This window comes from Lytechinus variegatus, chromosome 7 (genome assembly GCF_018143015.1).
Source record: "Lytechinus variegatus isolate NC3 chromosome 7, Lvar_3.0, whole genome shotgun sequence".
NCBI classification, from domain to species: domain Eukaryota; kingdom Metazoa; phylum Echinodermata; class Echinoidea; order Temnopleuroida; family Toxopneustidae; genus Lytechinus; species Lytechinus variegatus.
Genome location: NC_054746.1, coordinates 5,316,646 through 5,328,798, shown reverse-complemented (window position 1 = coordinate 5,328,798; position 12,153 = coordinate 5,316,646). Strand labels below are relative to the sequence as shown.

The following is a 12,153-nucleotide window of genomic DNA, read 5'->3' as shown; positions in this document are numbered from 1 at the left end:
AGAATTACGAAGGGGGAGAGGCAGGGGGGGCATCTTTTAATTGTATTGGTTGACTTGTTGGGAAGCACTCACAGGAAAGTCTGTGATTACTATCGAATGGCGCACGGGAGGGAAGTATCAGTCATAGTCGTTGAAGGCTCTCGGGTGCATTCATACCGCAGAAGATAGACATGTACTTTACATTCATTATCTAGTGCAATGATAACATAATTTTGGTCAGTGTAAATGCATCAGACAATGCTTGTTTTCCAGAGAGGTTTGGTCGACTTCTCAACTCGTCTGTATCAGAAAATGAATTTAATTGACAAGAAGAATGATACTGAACATGCAGCTGATAGCAACACTGTACTCTGTAAGCCTATATGTTTTATCTTACATATTGGCCTATGTGAGGTATATAATGAAATTACTCTGAGCCTGCATCTTTAGGCTAATATGGTCATATACTTCATCCCAATTTCCTTTTCAGTTACCCATATTATTAGGCCAAAAATTGGAATCCTGTAAACTCCAGTCAAACTTGCCTATCAATTATTGATTCAAATGTGCGTGGGATTGATGAATTTACATGGCTGCATGAACTAATGTATGCGTATATTTACATTTATTCAAGTAGACAAGTAGACTACATATATATAATATTGATATTGCATCAAATGGAATTCATTCATTAATGAGTATATGGGCCCGCAGGGGGGGGGCACTCAAATTATTTTTTGATAGGATTGTGCTTTACAAACCCTGAAATGGGGGTGTAAGGAACTGACTAGAAGGGTAAAGTAGGGGGCCTTGGGAACTATAAAAATTTATATACCAGGCCGGGAGGTGTGAAAAACGGTCTGAGGAGCGGGATCCCGGAACTGTGCTACTAGGTATATGGTGATGTACGCGAGCGCTGTGCATGTGGGCACTAGTGTGCATGGCGCCGTGGTATAGAGGAAATATGAAGCGATGCATGCAGCTGCAAGCTTTGCGATGCTCGAGCTGGAAAATTTAGACAGGTCTTGGGAACTAAGAGCGGGGCGTGCGGCTTGTGAACGGAACTTTTGTCATATGGAGTATCTAGGGAACTGAAAATTAGGTCTGAAAAAGGGGTCATCGAAGCGGCACGTCCCTGTACCACCAAGACATGTGAGTGCCCCCCCCCCCCCCCCCGTAAATGGCTAGGCCTAGGTCTACTTATTTTGTTACTTGCTATTTAAGTAGGGCCTTTAGAAAAAATATGAAATCTGGTCAGTACAGTATGCATCTATGCCTATTTCAGTGAAGTCAAGATGATAATGATTAGGGGGGAAAAGCCACATTATTTTAGGTTGATTGATTCGCTAGTCTGGCCAAAAATGCATGTACATCATACGTGTAGGCCTACATGTAGAGTTTGAATGTATTGTTTTGATCATTCTCATGCTACATGTATCTCTAGTTCTTAGTATTCATACAGGGGAGTGTCAGTTTTGATAGTCAACATAGACACAGTTCTCACTACTGTCCTAAAACTAGTTTACTGGAAACTAGTTTTAACGTGTAATAAGAATGGTCAAAGCGGTCTTGGAAGAGATGTTCCAAACTGGTTCAGAAAACCACCTAGCGTAGGGACAGTGATTTTCCGTTTCTAAAAATTGCCTTTTCCGTTTCAGAAAATCTCAAATTCCGTTTCAGCATGTCTGGAAACGGAAATTCCGTTTCCCCATAGACTTTGTGTACAAGAAAAATTGACAGTTCCGTTTACATAGAAAACCAATATGCAACGAGTAGCGATGTCAAAATGCTAGCGCTGCTCAAAATTTGCATCTACCATTGTACTAACATTGCTTTAAAATCCATTTTGATCGAAGAGATTCGAGCTAAAATAAAAATTAGGGATACAAAATCAACAATATATTCTCACCTTTCATATAATAATACAATCCAATCCAAAAGTCATTTGATATAGCGCCTTTTCCTTTCGGTTACAAAGCGCTGCACACACACTAGCATTATTTTATTGTTAAATGGGATTTTATCGCTGATTTGGGGACTTTTCGGACATCGTTTTGAGCAGTCGACGACTTCCGAATATCCGCCATTTTTTATTTGATGAATCACCGTGATCATTATATTATGACCGAACGCAGAGGGCAGCAACACACGGCCGGATTCTGCCTTCTTGGATACGATCGAGTGATGGAGAGGCTCGAGTGTAGTTACAATGTGTTGATTGTCACGATTGTTGCAAATTGAGATCGTGTTTTTTCAGTTGATATTAGTATTTTGTTGAGGATTTGGGATTAATTTCTGTTGCTTTTTTGTGCATTTTGAGAAAAAACGTGTTTTCCGTGATTTTCCGTTTGAAAAGCCACTTTCCGTTTCAAACAGCCGATTCCGTGAATTCCGTCCGTTTTCCGCGATCGCGGAAAATCACTGTCCCTACTAGCGATGTAGTTATGAAGATCACTTTGCCTTGTTAAACTGGTTTTAGCGTAAGTGAGGACACAACCATTCTTCGGGAAGCGATCTTCGTACATTTTGAGCGTGCTACTCCACACACTGTGTAGATGCTGCGGTTTTGAATTTCGCACGAAACATGTCACCTTACAGAGAGCGTTCCCATAGGAACAAGATCGCTTTCCGCGAAGCAACCGTAAAGTGCTTTTTAAAAACCACTTTCAAGTATCAAGTGGGAATGCTAGCAAAGTGATCTTCCAGACTGGTTTTCTGAACCGATTTCTAGTAAACTAGTTTTGAAATTGTGTTGAGAACGGGGTCGTAGATTGATACGAACAAGGGTTTTCCACAAAATCCAGTTGGAACATTCCTTCTGATATTGAAAGTGGAATAATCATGAATACCTACCTTTTCCCCAGTTTATATATGTTGCTATCTGCATCATCAGTCACCATTAGTATTATAACATGACAGATCATGCACTTTATGTTAGTGTGAATGTGCCCATTGAAATGAGACAGGTGTGATAAACAGATGAAATAAGGCCAAGGCTAGGATTCAGTCAAACAGTTGCCAATTTGTGCATTCTGGGAAAGTCTGATTTACTTCTGCTCTCCACATAATGCCAACCATTCGCTGCATCCATTTATGTTCCAATAATCACATCCATTTAAATGCATGGAAGGTACCATACATGTACGCATAACATGGCATACAGGTACATGTACAGCCACAAACTGACTGCAGGACCGACTCTTGAATAGTAGCCAGAAAGAGTTGAATAGAGTTTGTTTACTACACGTATGATTATGAGTATAAAAACGTTGGTCAAACATATTGACATCGCAGTAGACAGGTCTTGTGCTTTTCTTCTTTCAAATTCCATGAAGTAAATTAATCAGCAATGGTCTTTGATCATACATGTAGACTAGGAATTGTGGTCAGGAATTCGAAACCTACCTTTTTTTTAGGTGGCCAGCCGGGCCACTTGACTAGGAGGTTCGGGCGGCCAAATGGAATTTCAGGTGGCCCAGATATTATCCTGTTAAGATGCATGCACATATGCATTAATAACACTTGGGGATAGCTTTAGTGGAGTGCCTCTGGCAGTCCCGCCTGCATTACATGATTATATAGCAGCAATGCTGACTTTGAACATGACGAGGATAATTATGTACAAAAACTGCCATTCATATGATAATAATATGCTATGTCCATTAACCCTACATTAAATGACATTTGACCTTGATTGTGTGACCAAAGACTGCCTATGGTAACTGCCTATGGTAAAATCACAATTAAGATCTTTCCTAAGATCAACTATTGACATCCATGGTTCTTTGCCAGGGTAATCACCCTTCTAAGTACCTAGTTCTAAGCACACCTTTTCCCACATTTCATGTTTCATGCTTGCATTCGTATTAGGCCAACAAAGCATTGATTGACTCTGAATGTGATTTGAATGAAATGTCACCTGAACACAGCATTTTGGGTATCTAGTATGACATTTGTATGGATCTTCAGTCTCATCATGTTGTCATGTGTCTTTACAGAGTTCATCACCTGGGTCATCTCCCATGACGAGAGCAAAGAGATCAAGGCTTTCCAGTCACACAGACACTCAAGCATCAGGAGGTACAGTATTTAACCAACCATTTGTTGTTGTCTTGAAATCCTTTCTTTTTTTTTCTTTTCTTCTTGTCTTTCTCCTCCGTGTTTCCCATTTAACTCAAAATTTTGGCTGACTAAATCTACCCAATCTAAGTTGTCCATGTTAACCAAGATTTGGTCTTATCATGATGTAAATGGTCATAAATATTTGTTCCATCCTAAAATCATGTCCCAACTGCTGTATGTAGGCATGTGAGTGTGACCTTTAGATGAGGTCCAGCTGAAGCTGTGTGCCCTTTATAATCTGAAGTTAAGTCCACCCTGGGACCAATTTCATAATATAATATTAACCAATTTGCAGTAACAGTTAAAAGCTACCGAAATCTGCTAATCTGATTGGCTGAAAGTAGATTTCTTTTAGAAATTGTGCATTTGTTATTATAACAAGGCTCAATGTAATAGGAACCCTAGTCAGTCTTGGACCACCTCTTTGCCCAGCCAAAAAGCTCTAGATAGATGAGGGTATAGATCTCTTATTCTAGTCACATGATTTTTGTTGTCTAAATTGCTGTTGTTTTGAAAGAATTAGAAACCAAAAATAATATTTTGAAGGGAAAAAAATGATTTTCAAAGTTGATTTTTCCAGTCTCATCATTTTTGTCTGAATTTTCACTACATGTATTTCAGAAGAATTAAAAACTAACAACATTTCAATACAGTAATGGATTTCCCATCGTCAGACCATAGACTTTGAATATCATTTCTTTGAAGGGTTCATGTCAAGTTTCTGGTTTTACAGAGTGTTCGATATATATCAGTAGAAAGATAGCAATGAACAGAAGAGTGAGCAGCCCTTCTTTGTCTATGTTTACCTTTTGTAGGGACGACAGGAGATGACAATTTCCTGGAGTCGTTGATGCCAGATGAGATCCTCATCAAAATCCTTTCCTACCTCCTAGAGAAGGATCTATGCAATGTGGCATGTGTATGTAAGAGGTTCAACACCCTTGCCAGCGATCTCACTCTATGGTACGTAGCCCACCCTCTGTGTTGCTTGTGAAATTCATTGAAAACACATTTAATGACCCACCACATATCACTAATCATAGCTATGTCCTTTATTACAAATACATATATTTCTCTAAGTGGTAATACTCAGAACTGTCAGTCTTCAAGCCTTTGACTTACTTTAGGCCCTGACTGCTTCACCTTTTAATGCTTTTTTTTCAGGATCAACTTTGTAATATACATATTGGGCTTTAGCCAACCCAATTTGGCCCTTGTGAGAGGGAAGCAACATTACCCAAAGCTAGATCGAGGGAGACTCACATTGTGCCACTTTACCCCCCCCCCCCTCGCCAATTTATTTCATTGTTGGCTGCTACTGAAGAGGATTTGCGGGGGGGGGGGGGGTAGTGTAGTTTTTATGAGTCTCCCTCTGTTAATGCTTTTGAAAAGCAGCTTTCCTCTCACAAGGGCAAAACTGTACTAGGCTTGAGCTTGTTCTGGCTTCTTTTCTTCTTCAGGCCCAATGGGTAAAACTGACTTGCATCACTGTAATGCCACATATCAAGATAATGAAAAAATGTCATTGTAGAAATCAGTTCAATTCATTGGTTCAAGGATTGGTTCAATTGTTACATTCAGTATTTGATATCCAGCTCTACACAGCTTTTGTTTGAATAATCATGGCCTCTTAAGTGCCATATTCAATTTTATTCAATTGAAAGCTACAGGATGAAACAAAGACAGATGTTCCACATATATGGTCCACAGACGGGCCACATGAATGTCTTTGTAGGAAAATGCATCTGGTTCAGCCTTGAACTCTAATTTTGGGGTATAATGATTGCTAATCTAGCGTAGTTGTGGAATATTGAGACCGTAAATGAATAGAGAGCAGCTTTAATAATTGTTGGTACACCTTTGTAAGTAGCCTGTAGACTCAATTATTATGCCTTATTACCTATTGGTCATTATCATCTTTAGAGCGAGGTTTGTAATATGCACACCATCTATATCTTTTTAGTAAATGGTTCCTTTTGCCGCCCCATGCACAACTGCAATTTGATCGTATGTTGAATGTTTGACAATAAGTACCCGACAGAAGCTTTAATTTTCAGGTGTAACTAGGGGCCAACTTCCCCAGCAAACACCCTATTACCATGTTTTTCTAATTCTCCTTTAACCTGGTTACCGTGATATTGATTATACTACGTGTACCTTAAGGTGAGGAGACAATCCGCCCTTTCGCACCGTAAAAAAAAAATCTTAATTTGAATAATGATTCCAGTGAAAAATAGGCTTATGACGAATTTTTAGCATGTGTGAAACCAATAGGGACAGTGATTTTCCGCAATCGCGGAAAACGGACGGAATTCACGGAAAAGGCCTTTTGAAACGGAAAGTGGCATTTCAAACGGAAAATCACGGAAAACGTATTTTCCCTCAAAACACACAGAATAGCAACAGAATTACTCCAAAATAACAACAAAATGAGAATATTAAATGGCCACAAAACCCCAGAAAACACGATCTCACTTCGCTACAATCATGACAATTCACACATCGTGATTGCTCTCGACATCAGCACACTCGATAGTACCCCGTGATCGTACCCGGCCGCGCGTTTCCGTTTTACACCCTGGCGAAGGCATTTTCCGGAAAAGTAGCCAAAAAGCGACTAGTGAAGAGTCTACACACGTCGCTGGTTGCATGCAGCGTGCGACACAGGCGAGTCCACCACACCGCATGCAATTTGCACAGTTACTGATCAGAGCACAGAGTTCCTCGGCACTTCATGTACAGAGAGAGCGGCAGTCAGGAGTGAAATCCGAACATGCTTTTGCAGTCGCGTTGTTTATGATAGTTTTTTTTCTAAAAATAAATTATTAACTAAATGAATAGAATGACAGACAAAATCAAAATAAACAGATACTTATAATGGAAAGACAAGACTGGTAAATAGATAGAGACAAGATAGACAGACAGATAGATAGATAGATAGATAGATAGATAGATAGATAGAAATAGAGAGGGAGAGAGAGAGAGAGAGGTGGATAGATAGATAGAAAGAGAGAGAAAGAGGGAGAGATGGATGGATAGATAGATAAACAGAGAGAGGGGGAGAGACAGAGAGGTCGATATATAGAGGGAGAGGGGAGAGAGGGAGAGAGAGAAGGATAGATAGATAGATAGATAGAGAGAGAGAGAGATGTTGGAGATAGAAATATGGACGGACAACGAGAGAGAGAGAAAAAAGACAGACAGATGCTAGAGAAGGAGAGAGATAGAGAATTTGAGAGACAGATAGATAGATGTTAGATAGATAGAAAGATAAAGAATGAGAGAGACAGAGAAGATAGACAAATTAACAGATAGATAGATAGATGAGAGATAGATAGATGTTAGATAGATAAAGAGGGAGAGAGACAAAGAATATTAACAAATTAACAGATAAGTTAAAAAAATAGAGAGAATAAGAGAAAGACAGACAGATGGATAGATAGATAGATAGAGAGAGATATTAAATAGATAATTAAAGAATGAGAGAGACAGAGAAGATTATTAACAAATTAACAGATAGAGAGAAATAGAGAAAGACAGACAGATGGATAGATAGATGGATAGAGAATTTGAGAGATAGATGTCAGATAGATCAAGAATGAGAGAGAAGAGCGACAAATTAACAGATAGATACTGTAGTTACATAGGTAGGTAGAGAGAGAGAGAAATAGAGAAAGACAGACAGATGGATGGATATATAGAGAGAGATAGAATTTGAGATAGATAGATGTTAGATAAAGAGTGAGAGAGACAGAGAAGATTATTAGATAGATAGATACTGCAGTTACATAGATAGATAGAGATAGATATATAGACAGATAGAAAGACAGACATCGGCAAGGCAAATGATCAAGGCAAACATTCGTATTGAACCTGGAAAGTATAAGCTCAGCTGCATTTGCAATTCAAGTACGTTATGTTCTGCGGATAACTTCGGTGAGGACTTTGGATCGCGCGCCCAGCTGATAATGTAAACAAATGTAGACTCTTCACTAGTCGCTTTTTGGCTACTTTTCCGGAAAATGCCTTCGCCAGGGTGTAAAACGGAAACGCGCGTACCCGCTACCCGGCCGGCCGGGTTGAGCTTCACATCGCTCAACTGCACGGTCGTGTGTTGCTGCCCTCTACGTTTGAAGACGTAACAGCACGATATCGTGGTCTTAAAATCCAAGATGGCGGATTGGCGAAAGTCGTTGACTGATGATAACGATGTCCAAAAAAAACCCAAAATTATCGATGAAATTTAATTTCACCGTAAAATAATGCTAATTATGTGAAAGGTGAGGATGTATGCATGCTAAATCAGTTTGAAAAATCATTAAATACACCAGCATAGATCCGATTAGAACGGATTCTATTGTGTTGTTGGTACACTAGCAGATACAAATTTTGGCCAGTGCGAGTGTATGTGCTTTTATTTTGCTATTCAATGTGTAAACGGAATTGTCACTTTTCCGTGTGTACAACGTCTATGGGGAAACGGAATTTCCGTTTTCTGACGTGCTGAAACGGAATTTGAGATTTTCTGAAACGGAAAAGGCCATTTTTTGAAACGGAAAATCACTGTCCCTAAACCAAACTAGAATCATGAACGCTAATCACGAATTCAAATTCTACTACGGAGGTTAATTCCAGTTTCACTCAAATTACGGTACGAGTATTCTGTGTGAAAGGTCCGATGATTCTAAAGACGAATTGCAATCATCATTACAATGATGATTCAAGATTCAAGTGTGAAAAGGCCCTTGGCCAAATCTTGATAAGAATGGCATGTCTTCATTTGATTGATACCATCAAATGAAGAATGATTTGAAAAGTGAGCGAGAATTCCCATAGCTGCAGCTTTAGAACTATGAAATGCTGCAGGCTATTATGAACTAATGTCGTACAGTCTGAGTGGAAAGCATGATTGAATATTTTACAGAGTAGTTTAAAGCAAGGTTTATGTGACCTATTTTTTGTAGGACCTCACCCAGTTAGAGTTGTAATAATTTGCATTTGAATACTTAGGCTCATATTCTGAAGTCTGCTTTCATTTTATTAGACCAAGGACAAACTCTATGCTAAAATTATGGGAAGCAGAAAATGTCAAAGATTGTTATTTTTAATGTTTACTTCCATCTTTCCTCAAGCTTTAATATTGGTAGTGAAGAAAACAATTTTAAGTTATTGTTCCCAAACAGTTACTAATAATTTATGTGTCAAATTAGTTGATGAATTAAACTTGTATTGCTAGAGATTTGTATGACATTTGGCATTCCATAGTTAAACCACAATTTTAAACTAATGATTAAATAATTCCTGAGTTCAGAATACTATTAAGAGGCAATGATGGCAAAAGCTTTCACTTTTTGAGTGAGAAAAAGTCCTTATTACCATAAAGATGCCCTTGACAAAGTTTCAAAGAACATTTTCCATTTCATGTATCACTATCGTGACCATCACCATCATGAGAGCATTCATAAAACAATTCCTCTGTGATTTTCACTGACTTTAGTTATAAGCTACTGAAATCCTTGCATCTGATTGGCTGAGAACAAATTAGTGAAAATCACTGGCAGGATGCTTCATGAAACACTCCCCAGTTCTTGTGGACCTTTGCCATCTCCGTAATTTCCATCTTCCAACCAGTGTGTTGGCTCAGTAGGTAGAGCGTCCGTCTCACAACTGGGAGGTCGGGGGATAAAGCCCTGCCGCATCAGACCAAAAGATGTTTGAAGATGGGAGTTGCTGCTACCCTGTTTGGCGTTCAACGGTTAAAGGGATAGAGCCTCGTCGATCTGGCACTGTATAGCGGCTCCCAGGCCCACGATCAATTGGGCAAAGCAAATTTTCGGAGTATTTCAATTCATATCTATTTCAAACAATAAAAAAAATAAAAATGTGGAAAAAAAGAATAAAATAACATTTGAGCCCCTTAAACCCATTGTTAAACTAGAGAACCCTGTCCCCCCCCCCCGCCCCCCCGCCCTCGTTTTCTAAACTGCCAGTTCAATGTACTACAGTATTCTAAACACAACAGTCTGTGTTCTTTGATGACTTGTACAAAACTATAGTAAAAAAAAAACAGAGTTTCCATGTAGATACGGCATGACAAACAAATGCTTAATGTTCCAAACAGGTATGATGTGCAGATTTTTCACTTATAAATTATGTATATTTTTAATTGATTTTGCTTTGATTTTCATGATTTTCACTGTATTTCCTGTCATTATTTGTTTGCCTGAAAATGAGCATTTTCCATGAAATTCTGTGAATTCTGCATTCTTCCTGGATTCCATGAATTTTTCTTTCGCTTTAGTTGCAGGAAACTTGGACTCTAGTTTACTGCAGCAAAGATCAGGGGGGTGTTTCACAGAGTCGTGCTCAAACGCTGACACACAAATGATATGTAACGCGCAATCATGTTGATTAATACCCAGTAGTGTGAGTCTTCTCAGCTTGATTTCACCACTGCAGCGATTCTTTATATACCAGCACATGAAACCGGATTTTTAATTGTGACTCTTAAGTCATACCTATCCCTTTGTTAAACACCCCTCCCCCCACCAGAAGGCCCCTTGATAGAATCTCAAGGACTAAGATAATTTCAGAGCCATTTCTACCGTGTTTACACAGTGACACGGCTCGGGGGTTCGACACGCGAGCCATGCTCAACACGGCAATTTTATGCTGTGTAAACGCGATCAGTGTGATCCGCGAGCCGTGTCGAACACGGCTTTTTTGATCCGCCAGAATCGTAGGTTTCAACCCGCGAGCCGAGTCAGACTCGGCAATTGTTTCGTGTGTAAACAGAAAGCCGTGTCGAACTCTCTTGACCAGGTCACTGCGCGCGCTTTCACTTTTGGCATTGTTGTTCGCACGGACAAGATTCGATTCCGGCGTTGAATTTCCCGCGTTTAATTTGCGACGTCATAATTCTTCCGTTCGAGATCCGCGAGCCGTGTTGAACTAGCCTTTTTATATGTACATATAAACGCGATCTCTGATCCCTTCTTCGCAGTGTTCAACCCGGCTCGCGGATTCAACACCCAAGCCGAGTCAATGTGTAAACACGGTATCAGTTCATTTAAATTTTTTTTTTTTTTTTTCATTGTAGGAAACGTTTGTACCAGTCTGTATATGAGCTATCTCTTCCCCTTCTGCGACCAGGGCCAACCAAATTCAAATTTGTCCAACCAGACAAGCTAGATGTGCCAAACATATGGAAAGAGAGTTTTAAAACTTTGGTATGTATATACGTATGTTACTAACACTCTACTGATTTTCGTTTGTTCTATTGTTTTTTGGTAGTCATAGAAAATGAGCACTTGTGAAAACTTGCCCTTTTAACTGAAAAGGATTTTTGTATGTTGTATGATTTTGAGTAATAGACCTTGATCCATTGACTTCATCGTACCGCCATCTTAGAGGTTGAAACCATTACCTTGAATGTGTTGGTGATCTACAGTTGGCTGATCTCTGACAACTCCGTTTACGCATGATCCTATATCCTCTGAGGGAGGGCGCTATGAGATCATGACATCATTCATAAGGTCTATAAGATAACAGTTACTGAATGGCGATCAGATTGTAAATGGCTTTTTGGAGTTGCAAAATTATTTAGTTATCCATTTTATGTTACGTTGTCGGGTTTTAGTGTTAAGTATTCATTTTTGTTCTATTGAGCCAGGCCATTCAGTTTGTGCTGAGTGTAACCCTTTAGATTTTTAGATTAAACGTTAGCCTTTTAATGATGCAAATTTCTAAAGGAAAATTTAAAAAAAAGAAGAAAGCTTAATGAAATTGAAATAGTGTTTAATTTAGGTGACACAACATTTGTTCTTATAATAATTGCTCCGGGCTTGATTTTACATCTGAAATGAAGTGCAAGATAGTCTCTGTTTCTCAAATAATGTTACGTACATTAGCTACTTGTGTTTGGGTCAAATATTTTCATCAAACAGTGTGGAATTAGATATACAGATGTAATTTAATGAAGCAATGTTTTTCTTATTATTCATTTGATAGGAATTTTTAAGCTCATTTGCTGTAATTTGACAAATTTATTTA

The 12,153-nt window shown here is 39.0% G+C and overlaps 1 protein-coding gene across 2 annotated transcripts in view; it reads left to right on the top strand.

Annotated features, from left to right (window-relative positions):
• LOC121418273 (F-box only protein 11-like) overlaps positions 1-12,153 on the top strand; it is a 67,115-nt gene that overhangs the window by 32,124 nt on the left and 22,838 nt on the right. For both annotated transcript variants that reach the window (XM_041612051.1, XM_041612052.1), the window contains exons 3-5: positions 3,978-4,059; positions 4,917-5,064; positions 11,201-11,330. In XM_041612051.1, coding sequence (XP_041467985.1) covers positions 3,978-4,059; positions 4,917-5,064; positions 11,201-11,330 — 360 coding nt within the window. The remainder of the gene's footprint in view (positions 1-3,977; positions 4,060-4,916; positions 5,065-11,200; positions 11,331-12,153) is intronic.